Source organism: Aristolochia californica, unplaced genomic scaffold, assembly GCF_029961685.1.
Source record: "Aristolochia californica isolate CCGP_79_NKW_82.1479 unplaced genomic scaffold, dmAriCali1.0.hap1 SCAF_4, whole genome shotgun sequence".
Lineage (NCBI taxonomy): Eukaryota > Viridiplantae > Streptophyta > Magnoliopsida > Piperales > Aristolochiaceae > Aristolochia > Aristolochia californica.
This window is the reverse complement of record NW_027182103.1, coordinates 4,945,245-4,968,135: the sequence shown is the minus strand read 5'-3', so window position 1 is coordinate 4,968,135 and position 22,891 is coordinate 4,945,245. Positions and strand designations below refer to the sequence as shown.

The 22,891-nt window shown below is 37.9% G+C and overlaps 2 protein-coding genes and 1 pseudogene across 2 annotated transcripts; 2 read left to right on the top strand and 1 right to left on the bottom strand.

Annotated features, from left to right (window-relative positions):
- The first annotated feature begins 972 nt into the window (after window positions 1-972).
- LOC137962210 (zinc finger protein SHOOT GRAVITROPISM 5-like) lies at window positions 973-1,467 on the top strand. The gene has a single exon (XM_068808948.1). The coding sequence runs from the start codon at window positions 973-975 to the stop codon at window positions 1,465-1,467; it is 495 nt and encodes a 164-aa protein (XP_068665049.1).
- Window positions 1,468-10,729: 9,262 nt separating this feature from the next.
- Window positions 10,730-11,612, top strand: LOC137961889 (probable rRNA-processing protein EBP2 homolog; annotated as a pseudogene).
- A 729-nt stretch (window positions 11,613-12,341) lies between these two features.
- LOC137962267 (chlorophyll a-b binding protein 7, chloroplastic-like) lies at window positions 12,342-13,955 on the bottom strand. The gene is made up of 5 exons (XM_068809035.1): window positions 13,871-13,955; window positions 13,429-13,608; window positions 13,308-13,345; window positions 12,654-13,168; window positions 12,342-12,561 (listed from the first exon to the last, which is right to left on the bottom strand). The coding sequence occupies exons 1-5, from the start codon at window positions 13,927-13,929 to the stop codon at window positions 12,544-12,546; spliced, it is 810 nt and encodes a 269-aa protein (XP_068665136.1). The 5' UTR covers window positions 13,930-13,955; the 3' UTR covers window positions 12,342-12,543.
- Window positions 13,956-22,891: the final 8,936 nt, after the last annotated feature.

Here is a 22,891-nt window from a genome sequence, read left to right as displayed (position 1 = left end):
CATCGAATCAAGCCGTTTTGAATTCTGTGCCGTCTTGGCTCGATAGTCTAGAAGCTCGATAGTCTAGAACCTAAGTTCGAGTTTAAAATATTTAAATTAAATTAAATTAGAATATATACATGTTTGAGTTTAGGGCCAAGTAACAGTGTAACTCCCTTATGGCCAGCCAGCGTAATAAATATCTTTTTGGTGTGTGGTATTATCTTTTGTTCTTGATGAGCATGATGAGCACAATTTCAACCTCATCAAGTTTACCTAGGGGTCGAATCAAGCTGGTTCATGAAAAGTTTCGAATTTGGCTCAGCCCTGGTTGGATTTTAACTGTAGTCTAGAACTCAAACTCGAGTATAAAATATTTAAATTAAACTAAATTAGAATATATATAGGTTTGAGTTTGACTCGACTCCCTAAGTAACATTGTGTAACTCCCTATTGGTCAGCTAGCCTAATAAATGTCTTTTTGGTGTGTGGTATTAGCTTTCTTTAAATCAAACTCGTGTGAGATGGATGGAGTAGGTCCATATCATAGGAGGATGCACACAGCACTCATGGCTGTGGCGGGTGGGTGGGCCGACAAGCTAAGCCTACCATAAAATGCCTCATCCAAACCGAAATAGCCCACGCACGTGCGACCCCATCATTATTACATTCCCTAGATCCGTTCTTCTCCACCACCTCCTTCCTTTTTCTCTCGACGTGTCCGATTTTGTTACGTGACGATAATATAATTATTAACCGCCAAAGGCGGCAATCCGATACGTATCAGATTTTTGCACGGTACAGAATGCTATGGCTAACCGGAGACTGCGACCCGCTTTTCGCAACTGGCTGCAATTATAAAATTGGAGGTTCGTTCACTAGCATCAAGCCCGATTTCGTCTATATATTTATACCGCATCGGGCTCCCACCGCCAACCCACACTCCGTCTTCCTCTCCGTCTACGTTTCTTTGTTTTTCTTCCACTGAAAGCCATGACAGAGGAAGATCCGAGAGAGCTGCCGTTATTCCAGGCTCCGTCTTCTACAACTCATCTCTCTGATTCTTCTCTGAAGCATCGCGCTGTGACTGGCACTAGTCATCTTGACCACCATTCAGGCACGTCCTCGCTTGACCTGCAGCTGTCCATAAGCGTCACGCCGGTGACACTCCCGCCGACCTTTCATGGGTTTGAAGGGACACAGACAGAGATTAACAGTATCGAATCTTTGAAGAGGAACGCTGCGGAGCAGATACGGTTGGCGGCTGCTGAGAAGGCGTACGCGGACAGAGTGAGAGAGATGACAAGAAGAGAGATGGAACTGGCGGAGTCAGATTTCGCCCATGCCAAGCACATTTGGGAGAGAGCCCAACAGGAAGTCGAGAGCGCTCGTTGGCTCAAGGAGAAGGCTACCGAACGGATAGATTCCACGTGCATGGAGATCACTTGTCAAGCTTGTCGCAGAAGGTTCCGAGCCTCGCTAGTTTGATCGGTCACTGGGTAAACATCCATAACGGGCTAGGCTGCCTGAATCTGTTTCTGCGATGGAATGAAAGAGGGGACGAACAGCTACGAGCAGATAGCACACAATAAAACGAGAACTGTTTCTTTACGCTCTTCAGGCAAAAAGAGCTCTCGAGTACAACCATTTTACTGTTTTCTGTGGATTGGATCGAGGTCGAGGGAAAATATAAGATCACTTCCTCTCGATCTTTACCACTTCGGGTGCGTTCGAATTTGGTTTTTTTTTAACCGTGAATGAGAAAAATTCTCTCTAGATTCTAGTGGACCTGGCTGATAATTTATAGTGATCCTTGAGGTTCTAATATATTCGATGAAAAGTTGATCCTCTGGCTTCAAAAACTGAGACGCGAGCAAAGAAACCCTCAACATTTTCTTCATCTGTAAAGATTCTGGGTATACCTGCAAATCCCAAAGCAAGAGTAGAAAGTTTAAAAGGAGATAATCATCTCAACCAGTTAACTGTGTAGCTGGAAAAAACATGGGTTCAAATCTTTTTAATGTAAAGAGAGGAGATACTGATTAGAAAAGCATGGAGAACCAAGTCATCGATCTTCTTTTCAGTAGTTAATGATGATAAAAGTTTTGCCGAACCCGCAGTGTGATCCTTATCGGCTACTCAGTTCGATTATTTATTTGTTTTTCCGATTTACTATTCCATCGTATCAGCCAGTTAAATTCAATATTTTTGACAGAGATGTAGAGCATCCAGGGCTCAGCCACAATGAACAGACTAAATCAACAGTGACGACTATCTCAAAACTGAAATGGAGGTTGGCACGATTCAGACTAGACCAAACTAACGATAAAGGCGAGTTGAGATCACAGATCGACCGGGATGAGGAATCCAGAGGATCTTTTTTCACTCAAACCTGCCCTACATTCTGGTTTTTTTGACAGATGATCTTCGTGGGCTGGCCACCAGAGTCGATTAATCTTTTCGAACAACCAGCAAATGAGCACACCCGAGTCGTCCACATCAAGACAAGATAGCTGCTTCCAATCGATATAAAATTTCAGTAAACTTTTCCTTGGTAGGGGACGCAAATCCCACTAGACTTGTTCTAGATTTGCCTGGAAAGAGAGAATACAGCTAAATGTTAAAGGACAGAAGGTATCAAATCGATATCTGTTACTGAAGCTTTTGAACTGTAACCAGAATCAAGAGGTTCGGTGGTAAAACTTTTAGAGATTAGTTTTTAACCTGCAAGTGATCCCATCCATCCCCAAACCACCCTAAGGTCAATCCAGACAAAGGTAATTTTCTCGCTTTTTTTGTAAAACTTGAAAACAAGTTCTTAAAGATAAGATCCACAGGCTACAGGGTAAGTAAGTTGCTAAGATGTTTTTTCAGGTTACACGAGATAAGATGCAGAAGGAAGTCATATTGAGACACATGGCTCCACATCTCATGATCGTATCGAGCAGCACAGAAGCTGGTTTTCATTTCTTGGTCTTTATCTGTCATCTTATACTTGGTTCCTTCGGAAGAGGCATCTCAGCTAGTGGTTCTGACAGTCACACATTCGATCATAAGAAAATTCGACTTGACTGGTCTGGAAGGAACTGCTCACATGAACTGGTTAGTAAAATGTCACTGCTTTGAAGGAGACTTCCAAATTCCAATCCATTGCAGTATTATATATGCACCTTTTAGCTTAGAAGTTCATGTGCTCCACATAAATTTTTAATTGTATTCAGTGCTAGTTGTCCCCTTTTTAAGGTTATTTGGTAGTTTTTCTTAGATGTATGGATAATGTGCAGTTACAATTTTTCCTCTTTTGATTAGAAAGAGGAATGAGATCTAGTATATCCAAAGTCGGTTGACGAAGAACCTAGGTTCTTTGCTAGATGATATCCCGTTTTAACGTACAATCTTTAAACCCCTATTTCTCGTCAAAAGAGGAAGAAGTTGTAACTGCCCATTATCCCTACATATAAGGAAACTAAATTTTGAGTTATTCAATACAATCTTTAAACCCCTATTTCTCGTCAAAAGAGGAAGAAGTTGTAACTGCCTATTATCCCTACATATAAGAAAACTAAATTTTGATTTATTCAATTAAAATTGATGGTCGATAAAAATTTGGGTACTACCAAACTTTGATGGACTTAGACACATACTTTTTTTTTTCTTTTTTCTTTCTTCCTTTAAAAATTTTGCTTCAGACGATTTTTCAAGTTCGCGTTACCTATACTCACACCAACAAACTTAAACTGTTACTCACCACCACTTTTTTTCTCTGAATTCAATTCTTAGAGTGTGAGATAAGGATGTGCAGAGCAAGGTCAAGGATCTTATATGGTTCTTTGGTGACCCAAGGCATCCAAAGATGGTGCATATTAATCTTTGAATGCTCCTAGTTAGGGAGCCTATGGAACTTCTTATGATCCAAACTATTTCACAACATGGTCCTTTCATTCTAGACAATATGTTGTAACAATCCATAAAGAAGATACAAATATAATGTTCTTTGTGTCTATCACAATAATATAATTGTATGAAGATAACAAAAATATAACCTTCCTAAGCCTAAATACATAACCTAGTATGAGAACTGGACACAAACAGATCAAATAAGAGAAGCATACCTAGGTTTTGACTTGCTACCATGTCAAAGTTGGTTGTTCCCTCCCAAAACTTTATTTTTGGTATTTTTTTTCTAATTATATTTATCAAAAAAATCTACAATTAGTTTATAAGTATTTATTATCATCAAAATTAACTTAATAAGGATCTTGAGACTGAAAAATTAACCTATTCAACCCATCCCCTCACTCCACCCTTATCGGTTTATCCTTGTAGATCCTAATTGTATGTATATAATAGGGTTATAAACCTATATCGGTCGAGTCAATTGATACGGGTTCAATCAAAACCGATTCTTCTCTTGGCTCACTATTTTGAGAGACCCAAAATTTCAGTCAATACCTGATGAAAGGTTCATAACACTAACTCAAGTGTAACACTATGAAGTTTTAGATTCTAGAAATATTTATTTTAAAGTTTCATACACCAACAACATATTTCGGATAAAAGACTGAACTTGCATCATTAATGGGTACCAAGGAACCCAAGCTTATACGATTATTAAGAAACATATTGGTTGTTTTGTTTCTGTGATTTGTGTTACGTGCGTTACAGCGTTTTGGTTTCGGTAAACCCAACCCGTTGACGGCCCTAAACCTTCATGTGGAGTCCCTCTTCCAACGACAGTGCGTATCTTTTAAGGATTACAGGTACTTCCACCGAGTCTCGCTCCATTTCTCTTCTATACTAAACACTATTCTCGCTGGATACGGGTTGTTGCTTGATTACCCTTGAAGGGAACAAAAACAGAGAAAGACCCTTGTATCTCCTCGAGATGGTGGTAGCTCTCTAACGTAGCATATTATTCTTTATTTGGTTGGAATAGAGAGGAAATTGAAAAGTGGATGACTGTACTTTGTTCGTCATTGTCTTTGATTCTGTTTTTGTGTCATGCTAAGCGGATGGGCCATCTAGAGAATCTTGTAGTCATTTTTATGTGGCTGGTCGAAGCTTAGAAGTGTTTGATGCAGCAACAGGTGGTCAGGCTTAATGGAAGTATGATTTAGGTCTTGCTTCTTCTGGATTTCATTTTGGTTATCCATGGTTTGAGGTCTTTGTTATGTTTGACGCCTTTTGGTTATTCATTAACTCCCGGATTTTTATGGGTGTCATTATTGGCATTTTAGGTTCTGTCTTGAATGACTTACCATAGCTATTTGTCTAATTTGTAAAATTCTTTATTTCCAATGTGAAAAAAAATACATTCAGAATACGCTTACATATAAGGGAATGAATCTCGTTTGAAATTAAAATTACAGATCCGTTATTGTCGAATCATGACCAGTTAATCTCGGATCGTAAGACCCGTTATGTTCGGATCTTCAACACTCCCCCTCAAGTTGGAATATATGTTAATGATACCCAACTTGCCGTGTAATGCCTCAAATTGGGACGAACTCAACGCCTTAGTAAATAAGTCTGCAGTTTGGTCGTTGGTTGGGCTGTCTTAATTATCCCTACTTGAATCTTTTCACAAACTAAGTGACAATCGATTTCGATGTGCTTGGTTCGCTCATGGAAGACCGGATTTGAAGCGATGTGTAGAGCAGCTTGGTTGTCACAATACAACATGGCTGGTTGAGTATGTGTGATTTTCAAGTCTTTCAAAATGTTTTTCAGCCAAGTAATTTCGCAACATGTAGCAGCCATAGAACGATACTCTGCCTCGGCAGTTGATCGAGCCACTGTTGTTTGCTTCTTTGTTTTCCACAAAATGGGTGATTGTCCAAGAAATATACAATACCCTGTTACTGACCTTCTTGTGTCCCTGCAACGAGCCCAATCTACATCGCAAAATGCATTTAACTAGAGTGTACCTGTAGAGGATAATAGAATACCCTGTCCTGGAGTTTGTTTCAGGTATCGAAGAACTCTATGTGCTGCCTCAAGGTGTGGTGTACGTGGTTTTTCCATAAATTGGCTTAGAACATGGACAACATAGACCATATCTGGCCTAGTGATGGTCAAGTAGATCAATCTTCCTACAAGGCGCCTGTATGATGAAGGATCATTTAGGAGTTCACCATCGGATTGTGTAAGAGCCAAATTTTGCTCCATTGGGAACCTCGTAGGTTTTGCTCCTAGAAATCCAACGATCTTGAGGGTTGTGGAAAACTTCAAAAACCACTGTCTAGAAGCTTGTTTCAAGCCGTATAGGGACTTGTTAAGTTTGCACACTTGAGTCTCCCCCTTTTGTCCAAAACCAGGTGGTAGTGACATATAGACATCTTCATCAAGATCACCATGTAAGAACGCATTGTTAACATCGAGTTGGTGAAGATGCCATCCTTGAATAACAGAAACACTGAGTAGGACACGGACAGTAACCAACTTGGCAACTGGGGCGAACGTCTCTTGATAGTCAAGTCCTTCAATCTGGTTGTATCCTTTGGCGACTAGGCGAGCTTTGTAACGCTCAACGGTGCCATCAGATTTGAGCTTGACTTTGTATACCAATTTACATCCAATCGGTTTCTTGCCAGGTGGAAGAGATGTGAGTGTCCATGTCTGGTTAGCCTGGAGGGCTTGAATTTCATCATGCATTGCTTGACACCTGTAAGAAACTAGTTGGTTCTTGTGTAATGGTTAATGAAGTGGTAAAAACTTTATGAGATGGGGATAACCGAGCATAAGAAAGAACGTGAGAGAGGTCATAAGGTGTACCTGATGTGGTGACTACGTTGGAGGCAGAAGATTGTTCAGGTCGTGACAGTAGGGTCGCTTCCACATGAAAATCCTGAAGGAAACTGGGTCGCTTAATGGGCCTGGTAGAGGGGCGACGAGTAGGAGGCGGTATGGTAGTAGGAGAAGGTATTTGGGGGAAAAACGATGATCAACATGAGAAATGTCAAGATTTGGTGACGAAGGAGGTGTGTCTGATAAAGGTATGTCTGGTAGAGGGTCATCATAAATAGCAGACATTATAAGAGGAGGAAACATGAGACTCTTATTTGCAGCAAAAAAATGTTTAAGAGGGAATTCATTTTCAAAGAAGGTAACATCTCGGGAGATAAATACTTTATTGAGTTGGAGATCATAAACCCTATATCCCTTTTGTCCATAAAGGTATCCAAGAAAAATGCAACGAATGGCACGTGCATCAAATTTGGATGGTTTGTGGGTGTGAGAAAAGGCAAAACATAAACATCCAAAAACTCGTAAATGAGAGTAAGTGGGGATAATGTGAAATAACTGTTCATAAGGTGTTTTACCTTGCAAGACTGGGATAGGTGTCCGATTTATGAGATAAGCAGTTGTTAAAATGACATCTCCCCAAAATCGTTTAGGAAGGTGTGCTTGAAAAAGTAAGGCTCTGGCCATGTTAAGAAGGTGTCGATGTTTGCGTTCAGCTATCCCGTTTTGTTGTGGGGTGTGAACACAATTGGTTTGGTGGATAATGCCTTTGGATAAGTAGTAAGTGGCAAGAGTGAATACAAGGCCATTATCACTACGCACAATTTTCACCTTGGAAACAAATTGGGTTTCTACCATACTAATAAAATTAGTTAGGTGAGTTTGAGTTTCAGATTTGTAACGCATCAAATAAATCCATGTGCATCTAGTAAAGTCATCAACTATAGTAAGGAAATATCGAGCCCCAGAAATCGATGCAACATGGTAACCCCCCCAGATATCAACATGCAATTTTTCAAAAGATGATGTGCTAGGAATTGTGCTCAAAGGAAATGACAATCTAGTTTGTTCAGCCAAGGGGCAAACTAGACAATTGTTTGAACTACAAGAATTTTTATTCAAAAATGGAAATGAGACAGATACTTGATGTGATGGATGTCCGAGACGTTGATGCCAAATACCAGATGGAGAATGTACGGAATAACATGATGATGGTTTTGGACGATCAAGGTAGTAGAGACCTTGCCGTTCAGTTCCCGTCCTAATCATCTTCCCCAAGCGTAGGTCCTGTATGGCACAAAAATGGGTAAAAAACACGGTGATGCAAAGAGAATGATGAAGAAGCTTGCTGATAGAAATGAGGTTTAATTGCAAAATTGGGACACATAAAACATTGTGAAGAACCAAACTAAAAGAGAAAATGACTTGACCAACATGTGTGACATTAGCATGAGAACCATCTGGTAATTCCACTGTTTTGTTCGTAACAGCTCGCCAAGACATAAGCAATGTATGACAGCAAACAATATGGTCAGTGGCACCACTATCTAGGATCCATGTGGCTTGCTCATTGGGAGAAGAAAAGTAAAGTGCTTTACCTGAAAGTTCGTCGTGAGTAGAGGAATTACCCACATGATTTGCCATTGATGGTTTGTTATGACTGAGCATTTGTAATATTTGTTGGCATTGTTCCTGAGTAAAAGGAAAGGAGTTGGATATGTTTTTCTTCTCTATGGGCTTAGTGGATTATGCAAACTTGAGTCTTCGACAGAAATCAACGGTGTGACCCTTCAAATTGCAATAAGTGTATTTCAAATGTGCCCGACAATTTCCAGTATGGTGACCGTCTTTGTGACATTTTGTACAGGTGGAGGAGCCACCTTTCTTGAATAAATTTCTGACAGCGAAAGCTGCTACCTCAAGTTGAATGATGCTCCGTTTATCAGATACATCTTTTTGTCATTCATGTCTGAGTACTAGAGAATAAACCTTGCTAATCTTAGGCAAAGGGTCCATTGTCAATATTTGTCCACGTACGGTAGTAAAAGATTCACTTAATCCCATGAGAAACTTGATGATTTTTTGTGTTTCTCGATAGGATAGTTCCTCTTTCATAGAGCCACAACGACAGTGTGAGATAGGACAAATAGAATCTCTCTCATCCCACAGTCTTTTGAGTTTTGTAAAATATGAGCTAACAGACATATTATTCTGTACACAATCATGTATTTCATCTCAATGTGAAATAATTGGATGTTGTTTACCTGAGAAAAGCGGTTGCACAACTCATTCCAAACTGTTTGTGCTCCATCACAATAAAATACGCTTGCTGCAATATCTCTAGAGATTGAACTCAATAACCAAGTTTTGACAAGGTTATCACAACGAATTCACTGTTGTAATTCATTGTCGGTATTGTTGTCTGGTCGTTGAAGAGATCCATCAACAAACCCAAATTTGTTTTTGACTGTGAGGGCCATAGTCATGGAACGAAGCCATGTGCTGTAATTATCCTCAGTAAGAAGTTGTGGGACGAGAACTAACCCAGGCTGATCTGAATGGTGAAGATACAATGGGTGATTCAGATTAGTAAAGCTGGATGTCATACTAGCGATTTCCTTTGTTAGAAGTTGGTGTGCGCAGACTGGGACTCTGGCTTCGGCTCAGGACTTCGAGCTAGACTCCTTAGGTCCGAGTTGACTCGGCAGAAAACTGGTTCGGCTCGGCTCGGCTCAGTATATTGGCTCGGCTTGGCTCGGCTCGGCTCAAACTTTGGCTCGGACCATAAAGCATTGATTTAATTCAACGCGTAAATATTTCTTTCTCTTCTCTGTCTCTGCAGACAGAGAGCGACGAAAATTAAACTGGCCGTCGGAAGGCGCAGTAGCGGGACGGTGCAAATCGGAGCGCGGTTTGCGAGCGTCGTCTGCGGCAGAGGAAGGCCGGAAGGTGGTGGCGGGGACGGCACAGTGGCCGGATCTGGGAGACCTTTGGTAGACAATAAAAGAGCTCATGTTGCGTCTCTTAACGATAGGCACAGGTTTATCTCCGTCCGCCGAACGAGGGTTTGGACCTCGACGGAAACGTCACCGAAATCGGAAGCTGCAACAAGACAGACGGGAAGAAAACAAAAATAGAAAGAGCGATCTCAAGATCGTCGTTCTGATACCATGTAAAATTCTTTATTTCCGATGTAAAAAAAATACATTCAGAATACGTTTACATATAAGGGAACGAATCCCGTTTGAAATTAAAATTACAGATCCGTTATTGTCGGATCATGACCAGTTAATCTCGGATTGTAAGACCCGTTAAGTTCGGATCTTCAACATAATTGTCTGAATTTCTAAAGTTGCTGTAAGGCAAAACATATTTAAACAATTTGGGAGATAAAAGCAGTTTGGAGTTCCAGAATGTAACACAAATCTTTATCACAAAGAAACTAGAATGTTGAAAATTATGTCTTCATGTAATCTGCCTATAGTGGAGGCTGCTTCTCGTTTAATCTATTGGAGCCAGTAGAGAGAGACTTAAAATCAAACCTGTTGTACGCTACTGATCTTTTTTATGCCTATTTAATAAAAGTTTCCTTTGTAAGTGGTGCTTTGGGCTGATGTGGTGAGTCTTGTATGTCTTGCTTCTTTAATAGCTTTGAATTTCAGAATGATTTTGATCAACTAATGGTGTTCTTCTAAAATGGTTGTGCTTCTCGACGTTGCTTTCATGTTCTATACTTGGAGGCCCTCAGACTCACTAAGTGAACGGCATAGTAACTCAACACCAGTCCATTTATGCTGAGGTAAATCAGACTATCTGATGTAGATCCTTGTAAACAAGCATCATCTTATGCCTATCATTTTTTTTTTTAGAAAAAACAGTGTCATCTTATAACAAGTATTCTATAGTGGCATGTTTCTTGTTCTTTCTCTTTAGTCAACAGGAAATTTCTTGACTCTGCCATTACCTGAACAGCAGACTAAAATTGTTTTCCTACTATTTCAGTGAGATGGGTGGTCTCAAAGTGAAAGAACTCTTGTTTAATCAGGACGGCTCTGTGGACGATTGTGTTGAAGATGTTTCAAATGAAGAATCTTATACAGAATCTGATTCTGAAGGTGAGGTAAGTAATGCTGACCGAGCCTTTAAAAAACCATATTTTCAACAAGGAGGGTCTTCTAGAGAAGCTTGAAGATATGCGCTGGTCAGAAAAATTGGATTGGATACATAAACTGTCCGTAGATATCGAACAAGAGCAAAAAGTTGATGTCAATGATGATCTGACACGTGAGCTTTCATTTTATACCCAAGCACTAGAGGGATCATGCTAAGCGTTTGAGAACCTTCAATCACTGGGCGTATCATTTCTGTGGCCTGCTGATTATTATGCAGAGATGGTCAAGTCTGACACCCACATGGTGAAGATTAAAGGCAGGCTCTTAGAGGAGATGAAACGGTTTGAAGAAGCTGAGGAGAGGAGAAAGGCTTGAGAAGTCAAGAGAATAGCTAAAGAGGTCCACGCTCAGAAGCTGAAAGAGTGAGCCAAGCAGAAGGAGGAGGAGATTGAGTCAGTGAAGAAATGGCGGAAGCAAAGGCAGCAGAACGGGTTTAAGGGTGGGAAAGAACAGGAAATTGAACTGGATTTTAAGGAAGGTAAAATGTTTGAGAAGAACAAGAAAGCCAGACCAGGAGTCAGGCCAGGGGATTGATCTGGAGGTAAAAGTAGGTCTAGTGGGAAGGATAAGAATAGGAAGAATAAGGATTACAGGGACTCCAAGTTTGGGTTTGGGGGAAGGAAAGGTTTGAAGAAGCAAAACACAGCAAAGACAACAGATGACATTTGGGGTTTCAACAAAGGTGATTTGAGAAGGAAGAAGAAACAGAAGAGATAATCAATCCGTCGGCATACTTGGAGCCAATTAATTTAGCTTTGTTTCCTGGTATTCAGATGGGTTTGTTTTGTGGTTCATATGGATTTTTTCTTTCATTTTTCAAATTTTAGGAATATTTGTTATGTTCTCAGTTCCTATGAAGGCTGCAAGCTAATCTTACATTTCTGACTCATGTCTGTACTGCCACCGCTCCCTGGGTTCCTGGAAAAAATGGGGAGAACATTTTTGAATTTATCTCATACATCAATTCTATCCTCCTCTTCTTCATCTTCTTCTTCTTCTACGAGAAAGCCACTAGCATTGTTTTCAAATCCACAAGGAACAAGCTATGACCTTGTAAAAGTCGGTGTTTGAATGGCAGTAAGCCGGGTTACATAAAAAAGGACAAAAGGAATCCTGACCACAGTAACCATGACTATCACTCTTGAGTATTTCTTTTTATTGAAATGGGAGGGTCAGTTTTTTATATAAAAGCTTATAACAATGGATGATACAAGTGTAAAAAGACAATAAGATGTACACTAACCTTAGTTCATCATTTTATCCTTCTCCTTTTGTCCTCTCTTACCAAAAATCAAGGCATGTCTATTGATGAAACTCAACTCGTCTAAGCTTTCTTCGCCAGAATGGTTTCAACACTCATCTTGGCCTTGAGGTTTTTGGGTCTGATATGCAGATAATATTAAAGATTAAACTAGATACTAAGTACTCCTATTACACAATAGTGTCTACTTAAAATAATAATCAACTGGTCATACTATTTGTTACTTAAAACTTATACATATCAAGATGTAACGATTAATCTAAAGTTGCATTTTTTAGGTACACAATGACACAGATGATTTGATGCCTCTTTCAGCTTCCATTCTCACCAAATAATTTACACATTTAAGTACCCAAATACTAATCTCAGCCAGTCTCTTTGCTATCTTCACTTGGGGGTGAAAGCCTACAATAAAACATGGAGAAAATCGTTAGTGAAAGCTTAGATAGACAGGCTACTCTCCCTCATTCATTAGAAATGGGAAATGGTGGACTTACAGCAAAAATGGTGTTGTGGCCGGGATCTGCAAGGTGGGCAAAGAGGTTGTCAATGGGGCCAGTGCCTGTGTAGATGGCCTGGAACCAAGCACCCACGACAGCCAACATGGCCAATCTGCCATTCTTGATCTCCTTTGTCCTCAACTCCTTGAGCTGCTCAGGAGAACCAGTGCCCCATCCGAGAGGGTCAAACCAGAGTCCGCCTGGGTATCCGACTTCAGTCCCAGTGAGCTTGTTGTTGGGGAAGATGGGGTCTGTGTTCACACAGCCAGGCTTGATAATGTCTGCCCATCTTCTTCCCTCTGCCCATCCGATGAAGATGAGCTCGATGATGAAAAGGGTCGTAGTGTCGGTGAAGTATTCTTGCTCTCCAGCTGTGTACCATGACGGAGTGTTAAGGATACCAAGCTTGGTTAGAAATTCGGGGATGAAGATACCCGCTGCGCCCAGCATTGCCCATCTGCAGTGGACCAGCTCAGACTGTTGGTTCCATCTCAAGGTCTCCGGGTCAGATCCTGCCATTACATGAGTACACTCCAAGCTAAGATATTGAAACAAAATTCTTCTGGTTCATGCTAAGATGCATGCAATGCTCGACGAGCAAATTGATCTGGTTTGAAAGGTTTGAAAGATTGAATTTCAACGAAAACTCACCTAGGCCAAGGGGATCGAATCCAAAATCTCCAGGAAGGCTGCGTTAGCAAGACCATCAACCAGATTAGCACTCTTGCTTTAAACATTACAGACGGAGGAAAGATCAAGGATAGTGTTAGACCTGCCATCAAGCCAGGGTGGAGGAGTGCTGCCTGGAAACCAGAGAGGCCTCTCCAAGGCAGCTGCTGACACAGTGAAAGATCTCGCCGCCGCAGTTTTTGTCACCTTTCCTTGTCTCAGTTTTCTCCCACCGAGGAAAGAGGCCTTGGTGGCTGACAGGCCATTTCCACTCTTCTGAGAGCTGAATCACACCGATCGAATCACATTTATGAGCAAACATTGTTTTTCACTTCTCATATGAAACGAACATGAGTTTCCTCTTCAGTTACTCAAAGATTAAATAAAATGAACAGATCAATGACAACCCCCTTTAATTTGGAGAAATCTAAGATGCATCTACCCATCTTTTTACGTTAACAAATCTCTGTAAAATAGTTTCCACTACTCTACTACTCTAGTTTCGTCTGGAACTTGCTAAGACTTAAGTAAAGGATCATTCATACCTGGAAGAAGAGATGGCAACGGCAGCAATGGCAGAAGAAGAAGCACAGACAGAGGCCATTTTTTTTTTTTTTGAGTTGTGTGAGTGGTGGTCTCTGAGATATCATATATGCATGGGCTTATCCAAAGAGATAGGAGGGCGGTTTTCTGATCCGCTCAAATGCTGCCATGTGGCAGAGAGAATCTAAGAACAGGTATCTCAGCCTCTATGATCTGGCTGACTTGTGAAAAATCAGAATTCTGGTGGCTGACATTGAAAGCGCCAGTGTGATTTTGCATCAGAGTATGTGGTGACCATCTGGAGTTTAACTACGAGCTATCAATGTCGAAAACTCAAATTTCCTCATAAAAATCCTTCATTTAGAAACAAATCTCATTATTTAAAAGATCTTTGTTGTTACACCAAATGCTAGATAACTAGATATACTTAAAAAATAGAGAAAGGAACAAGGTCTTCTCACCCTTCTCTACAGATATTTGAGAAACTAAATTGGGCATGGAACCTTACCCTTTTCCCAAATCTTCTCTCTCAACATGTTAGAGCTACAAAGGAAAGGAAAAAGGGGCTGCATCACCCCCTTTTTTGTCTTTGTTTTAGAGTGTTAGTTTTTTTTTCTATGTGTCTCCATTCAGAACATTTTCATCGATTTATGCATGCATTATTTGATTCTATAGAATGAATTCCTTTTGTGGTTGATCATTGAAAGGTAGGTGTCGTATCGATACTGTATCTTGGAGCCTACTAAGAATTTTGTTTGGGAAGACAATGATAAAAATCGGGGCAGTTCATCGGGAGATTTGAAATATTAGATGGTTATGTTAGGTCTAGATGATAAACAAACCTAGAGGTTGGGTAAATAGATTTTCTTTTACTTTGCTACAATTTTTCACCCCCCTTTTAATTCTTTTTATTTTTTCCTTAAGTGTGTTTACGATTTCATTTAACTATACAATCCACTCCCAACGTGTTTGCACATTGGAGTTAAATCACTATGTTTTGAGTTGCCAAATGAACTTACAATAAATTGCCTTCAAGACCAATTATAATGTTGCCCATACAGAGATTTATGTCACCTAATTTACCATAACAACCAATTTATAACATTTGACTCGCACGTAGAAATTCCATAGCTAACTAAGTTATCCAACCTAGACTCATAAAATAATTTTTCAGTAGCTAACTAGGCAGTTCTATCTACACCACCAAGGGATTTTCAGCACTGCTTGCTGTCATGAGGACTTATGGCTCACAATAGTAAATAAAGCTTGAGAGTCTTTCCTCTTCCAACACATGGGTCTTTCTTAATGGAATTCAGTTGACGATAGTCTTGCCTTGCCAAGGCTTGGCCCAACACTCCAGGGTGACTTACTTACAAGTCAACACAACTACAATGGCCTCTTCAAATAGGTAGATTTCACAATTCAATAATAAATGATAAGCATAACCAATCTTATATAATAATTGCTCAAGTAATCCTTAGTGAAATATAAGCTCAAAGAAAAATCGGGATTAGTTTTTCAAATTGAGCAAAAATACACAAGCAACCTAATTGAAAAATGATCTCCAATTATAACCCATGAGTAATTTTAATGAATAATTTCAAGGTGCAATGGCACTAGTTCAGTGCTCTTGACCAAGTATAATTAGTAGTTTTAATAAAATGCATATAAATAATTGAATTTTAAAAATCCAGCCCCCAAATTCTAATAACGTATAATCCCCTTCAACTTTGAATTCTAGCAAGAGTAATATGATTTCGGAGTACTATTCTATTTCTCTAGCACAAGATATGCCAAGTAAATAAATATTTTAAAGTAGAACTTAAAAAATACTTGGTCTTTATTGGTTGTGTTGAAGAAACTATGATCAAAGAATGTAATGTGAGTCTCATGCAAAGGAGGTCTCACAGTTGAAGCAAAGAGAAAGAAGAGGAAGAGAAGAAGACTGCATGACGCACGTGCGAGAAGAAGATTTCCTGCTTTTTTTTCTTAGTTTTAGTTTCCTTAGAAACATATTCTTTGTTGTAATTTGGGACTTTGGGAAAGAAGAAGAGTCTTTACCAATGTGAGTCTCTCTCTTTCCTTAAGAGTTTCCATTTATTTTTATCTCACATTACCTAGACAATACTCCCATCTTCTTCTGCATACATGAGTTTAGCTTTATGGATATGTCTAAAATTTCTGAATTAGAAACTCTGTGTTGCTTGGTCATAAATTCCAAATTTATTTGTCTTACACTCCATCTACTAAGCAAGAATTCCAGATTTTCTATTTTTAGAATCCTTTCCACATCTATTAAGTTTGTGTTTCTTTACATTAGAATTTAAGCTTCATCATGTTTCTATTTTTAGTTCCATCTCAAAATTTTCCTTCTGTGAAGATTTCTTTTTAATCTCTGTAGATAAGTCCATCCTAAACAATTTCCCAAAGTGTCAAAACCTAGTGGTTGTCCCTAATTCAAATTGAATCAAAGCATTCAATTTTATTTTGTTCAAAGTTAAGGGCCATTGATCAATCAATCATTCCAAGGATGATCTATCAATTTGAGAGTGACATGTCTCTGTTGTACCTATTATTCGATCATGCAACGTTCATGGAAATTGTTTGAAATTTTTCTTTATTTCTATCTTGTCCCCAAGCTTGGTCATATTAATTCATCTATTGGTCTACTAAGTGCCTTCTTCTTTTTTAGAAGTATGAGTGTTGCATCATGGCTCTCCTTTAGGGGGAAATATAATTGTTGTTATCTTTTATTCACGCCCTTGGTTCCCTAAAAGTATCTTTCAATTTATCATTATTAAAAAAATCACTTCGAAGTAAGGCCTCTTGATAAAGAAAATTGTGATCCCCAGCTTAAGAGGGAGAAGTAGAAGAAGATAACCTATAATGAAGAATCTCACATGTTATGGTAATCAAATTTGATGTGATAAAAATACTAAGGGAGAAAACAAGATGAAAACATGATGAGAACAAGATGATAACAAAATGAGAACAAGAAGAAGGTATGTTTTTCCAAATTTCTTTTTTAGCCACATGCGATTAAAGGCTAATTTTTTTTTTGCAAGATGAAGTTACAAAAGAATCTAAGGTAAGCAAAGGGTCTCACAGTTGAATCAAAGTCAAAGAAGAAGAGGAGAGGAAGACTCAACATGGAGCACATGTGGGAGGAAGATTTCCTCATTATTCTCTTAGTGATAGTTTTTTATTACAACCTATTGTGATTAGATTGTTGAGATATTCTTTAGTGTAATTGGCGACTTTTGGAAAGTTTATTTATAGTAGGATTCAAGTTGTATTCCATTATAAAAGGATGTAATGCAAGAGAGCAAGACATCTCACTCTCTCTCATTACTCTTAAGTTAATATATACGGGTTCTTTTTTTGTCCACTCTTTCTCTCTCATGTTTTCTTCTCTTCTATCTTCGATGCCTCCTATCTAAAAATCAATAGGTAGATTTCTAAAATAAATTCAATCCTCAAATTTGGTTTCAATGTATGAGAACGCTTGGGAGTCATTGTTTTAGCCTTAGGAGTTGAGAGAGCTATTGTTTGGGGCATACCTTACATAACCAAACATATTCTCAATGCTCGAATTTTGAATCATTGAGTATTAAGAGGGAGCTTTTATCCCTTTTTAAGTTTTAGTGAAATCTTAACTAAATTTTTTGATAAAATATTTAAAATTTTATTTTGATTTGCTAATCACATATAGGTTATATATATTATAGAGAGCTATATTGGCCAAATTTAAGCCTTCAATCTCATTCTGTAACTTTTCTAAAGTGGGCCGTTTAGATGTTTGTGGACTCTTCTGACGCCTGTTCTTCTTCTTCTTCTTTTGGGTGTTTGGATTCTTTGGTTTGGGTGATCGGACGATTCGCCAAATGGATGTTTCTAGTTTCTTTTCTCTCTACCAACGATCAGGCATAGGTAGTTTGATTAGTTGGCCTTCATCATTGCCTCATTCTCTTCATGTCCTTATGTGCTTGGTTGTTTGGTCATTTGGGACCAAGATTTCAAACAAAACCTTTCCTGTCTCCTTCCATTCAGTTAGCTAACACGCAATTGAACGACCTTTATAAAAAAATTTCTCATTTTCTTTTTCTTTCTGCATTCATCAAGCAGGCTATTAAAATGTCTGAGCTAATGGTTCTCAATAAGCCTTTTCTCTCTCCAGTCATGTCGAACAGGGGCAATGCAATCGGACAACTCTGGTTTTCTGCATGAGTTACCTACTTCCCTTTTTGTATAGGTCCTTGTTGAATTTATGCAAAAGAGAAATACTTCATTGACTTCATTAACTTATTATAATCAGAGTACATGAACCTCTATTTATAATAGAAAAATGTAGTAGAGTCCAATTACAATAAAACTACATTTGTCCCAATTACACCCAAACTCTAACACTTAAAGATAAGTCCTAGCATAATTAAATTACTCAATATAGATAAAAGACAAACATAACTCAAACTAGAACTCTTCTAGGACGTGACCATAAGATAAAGATGCATTTTGTGAGTCCTTCTTGATCTTCCAACTTATGTGATAAGGATACCAGCTCGTGGTAATCATGGTGGGTCCTACTTCTTATGTACTTGGGCCCATCTTCTGGGTCTTCCTTGGTAGCATAGCACATCTTATAATACTCTGAGATATGTTGGTCTTCCTTGGTCGTGTGGGTTTGGGTCTATCTTCTAACACTCCTCCTCATGTTGGGGGTTAGAGAACAATATGAACTCCCAACTTGCTGCAAATGATGTATATAATCTTTTTGTATAAAATGACACATCTTCCAACACTCCCCCTCACGCTGTTGCGTCCTTCCATGAGGCCATGTTGGCATAATATAAGTGAGAGTAAAAATCACTCCTAACCAGTAAGACATTGCTCCATACTCCAGTCCTAATGCTAGATGTAAGGCACACTCCATCTTCTATAGGTAGTGTGTCTATCGGCATTGTTATGAAGTATCCACCACCACTGTGTCCCTCCACAAGACAAAGATTCTCAAGTGGTAGGAGTAATAAAAGCCATTACGGGGGGGGGGGGTGTTGGGTTTATTTATAATGGTGTCACAATCCGAACACTAACTCTCATGGTATCCCAACCGTGATATTTTTTATAATTAAATTTATCATGGTGTCCCAATCTGGGCACCAACTCTCATGGTGTCCCAACCGTGATATTTTTTAGAGTCAAATAAATTATGGTATGAGAAAAGATATTGAGGCCACCTCTTCTTCAATAATAATATTTCATCCAAAGAGACATAATATTAACAGTTGTAATGTAACACGACCACATACAACACAAACCAAAATAATAAACCTTATAGAAGGACACTATCATGGTGTCCCAATCCGGGCACTGACTTTCATGGTGCCCCAACCGTGATATTTTTTAGAGTCAAATAAATTATGGTATGAGAAAAGGTATTGAGGCCACCACATCTTCAATAATAATGTCTCATCCAAAGAAACATAATAGCAGCAGCTGTAATGTAACACGACCATCTTCCAACACATATAACACAAACCAAAATAAGAAATCTTATAGAAGGACACATGAAATAATCATAATCCGATATAAATATTTTTCCTAAGATGCATATGCTTCATCTCATGGACTCTCATGGTGTCCCAACCGTGATAATTTTGAGAGTCAAATAAATTATGGTATGAGAAAAGGTACTGAGGCCACCTCTTCTTCAATAATGTCTCATCTTGAGAGACACGATAGCAACAATTGTAATGTAACACGACCATCTTCCAACACAAATAACATGAACCAAAATAATAAACCCTATAGAAGGACCCATGAAATAATCATAATCCGATATAAATATTTTTTCTTAGACGAGTAAGGTCATCTTTTGTGCTCCCCCTTTCTTGCATATTTTGGTCACATAAACTTATCCACAACATATGGAATAAAATACCTCTTTCTTGTACTTCTTACACTTCTCCCCCTCAAGCTGGGAGGTAATGTCAGTGATCCCAGCTTGAACCAAATATCATAGAAGCAATAATAAGCCCAAATAACATAGATGTAGTAATAAGCCCTTAAAACAATGAGAAGTAAGATATTTTCCTGATATAGCCACTCAAACAATGACGCAAAACAAAAGGCACAAATTCGGATTTTTCGATACAGCAAAATACCAGCATGACCTTTGATTCTTCCAATACGAATATATCTTTAAATATAGATCAGATTGAATGAAAGTTTCTCCTTAAGAAACTAGACTTAAATACCATTCATCCAAGTATAACTTCTCTTAATAAAATATAATTATCAAAAGATAAATAATCTGATAAATTTCGGTTTCTGTCATCTGGCCGAACTAAGCCTTGTTTCTCCTTTTTTTCCAGCATAACCATTAACTCTTCCAAGATCAATATCTCCTTATAAAAAACTCAGATCGAGAATTGGTTGAATAATTAAGAAAATAGACTTACAGATATTTATTTTTATATATATTTCTCCATATAAAATCTCGTTCTTGATAGCATAAAATACTTCAGAAGTTGAAGCTTTCTACTACTACTCATATGCCAAAATTTTAAAAAGTTTTTAAGCATGATGATAACTTGGTTAAGGTGTTTCGCAAGTCTAAAAACATTTTTATGCATCGTTTAAACATGGTTTTGAAAAATCAAATGCCCTAAAGCTCCACTACTCTTATGTACCTTAAAATCAGAGTTTGGTGGTTGTTGTCATTAGTGGCAAGAGTTCTTGAGATATTTCTAGACAAGTTAGTCTCTAATCTTCAAATCTTCAATCTTTATTGTAGGTACCTCTTCAAGATCACTTGACACATCGTATGAGTTCTTGTCTTGAGTTTGCAAGTTCTTTCTACAGACCTTAATATTGTCTCTTGAAGGAAAATGCTTGATTTGCAAATTATTAGTACAAATGCGACTCATTTTTGTTATCAGCAAAATATGGATGAATGTCAACCGAGGTCAACAAGTAATACCTTATTTACATATTTTATTTGCTCATTATTTTAGCTAATATTATTGTTCTATATAATTTTATCGCTTATTCATGTAAAAACCAATTTTTACCCCTTAATGAGTTTTGGGAACTCCTCTAGTTTATCTTTTATCATCTTTGTTTCTAGAGTTTAAAAGTCAGATTTTTTATTTTTACTACAATATTATGTATACTCGATTAAGCATCATCTCAATGATCTATCATAGGCTTTAAAATATCGTCACAATATTTTGTATAATCATTGTACGTTTTAAACACATTCAACTACATTCTATATGATCATACTTCCCTTACACACATTGATCAATCATACAGTTTGGAACCTTTCTAATACTATCTATTTGATTGATCGTACATTGTTTATATTGATTGATCGTTCTTTTAATTGGAGTATTTTTCAGCATCATACCCTAATTATTTACTGTTGTCGCTTGAGTAATGATTGAAAAAATTCTAGTTAAAATCTATGGAAAAAATTATCTTCTCAAAACTACTATTGTTCCATCCAAAGGTCTTTCAAATTACTTGTCTTGGTTGAAAATTACTACAACCAGAAATGATAATTCATTTGAAAATACAACCCCAAAGAGTTTTACTGAAGTAAATTAATGATTTGAAAATCCAATGACACAAGTTCAACTAGAAATCACCAAGTATACTTAAAAGATTTGAAAATAAGAGTTCAATGGTACTTAAGTTTCTCAAAAGCAGCCGAGTCAAATAGAATATATGAAATTCAAAGCTCCAAACTAGTAGTTAGACTAATATCACAAATCCACTCTAGCTCAAATTAAGAGCTAAAACAGCCAAAGATTTGAAAGTCGGAATTATGTATTGCTTGGCCTATATAGAACAATTCAATCACTCAATAGATATGAAAATCAAGGCTCAAGATAACTTATTAGTGTACTCAAAATGGTTTACCAATCAAGAAGTAAAAATTCTAGCTCAAATCAAAGCTAAGACAATTTTAAAGATCTAAAACTAAAATGTTTGTGCATCGGCTTATCAACCATACTAGATTGAGTTTTCTGTTACAAATCTAACCTCCACAAATGATTTAAAAGTATGAGTATGCTTTGGAAGTTTCCCCTAGCTATGGCAAAATTTCTCAGTGAAATAAGACGAAAAATTACATTAAAACAAAGTTCAAACCTTACAAAATAGAGTCATTCGGTTTTGGAAGAGGTATGTTGTCCTCTTTAAAAGTCCATTAAATCATTGATGAAAAATCACAAGAAAATACTTTAAAAAATTCTTGTTTTGGGTTACTAATGACAATGACATGCCATTTACAAAGTTTGGAGGCCTATCATGGTTGAATCAAAGCTCGAAAATGACTTTTTGCTGATCTAGGCTGAGTTGTTTGAGAAAAATCTTTTGTTTGAACAACTTTTTGACTTTTGCAGCTTCTATTCATACATAATCGACTATCCTATTGTGAATTATCGGTTATTGTATGATAATCAATCATATTTTAGAAGGATAATAAATTGTATTCTTTATACATTTATCTATTATTTATTATTCTACTAATATTTGAATCCTCCTACTACCATTTGAATAAAGGTGTTGTGAAAAGTTGAGGTGTGTTAGAAGATGGGCTCAAGCCCACACGTCCAAGAGGTGACATCTTGGTAAATAAAAAGATTTCTCATAAAGATGTCATGAAAGTATAATTAATTAAAGAGATATGTCTTTTCTTTTGTAGAGCATTTAACCCTAAGGGTATTATAGTCATTATAACACACGGGATCCTGAATTTTACAAACACACGGTTTGTTCCAAATGTTTGTTATCATCAAAACTTGGTGGAAAACGATCTTGCGACCAACATCCTGCCAACATTATATCCTCTAATGTTTACGAAGTATCCAAACTAAGGTTTTGAAATTAAACCATTTGACCAAGGCTATCTTAACCCCTTTCCTCCGGTCAATGACGTGGTTAACAACCAAAGAGAAGGGTTAACTGAGAGGGTAGTTCTTGTTACCTATAAGTACAAGACCAGAAACGATTCAACT

What these genes read in the sequence shown, in the direction of transcription:
- LOC137962267 (XM_068809035.1), bottom strand. Translation starts at nt 13,929, where the DNA reads ATGGCCTCTGTCTGTGCTTCTTCTTCTGCCATTGCTGCCGTTGCCATC. An exon ending in GTTGCCATCTCTTCTTCCAG is followed by an intron (nt 13,609 to 13,870) that starts GTATGAATGATC and finishes GGTGTGATTCAG; the next exon opens with CTCTCAGAAGAGTGGAAATG. An exon ending in ATTCGATCCCCTTGGCCTAG is followed by an intron (nt 13,169 to 13,307) that starts GTGAGTTTTCGT and finishes ATGTAATGGCAG; the next exon opens with GATCTGACCCGGAGACCTTG.
- LOC137962210 (XM_068808948.1), top strand. Translation starts at nt 973, where the DNA reads ATGACAGAGGAAGATCCGAGAGAGCTGCCGTTATTCCAGGCTCCGTCT.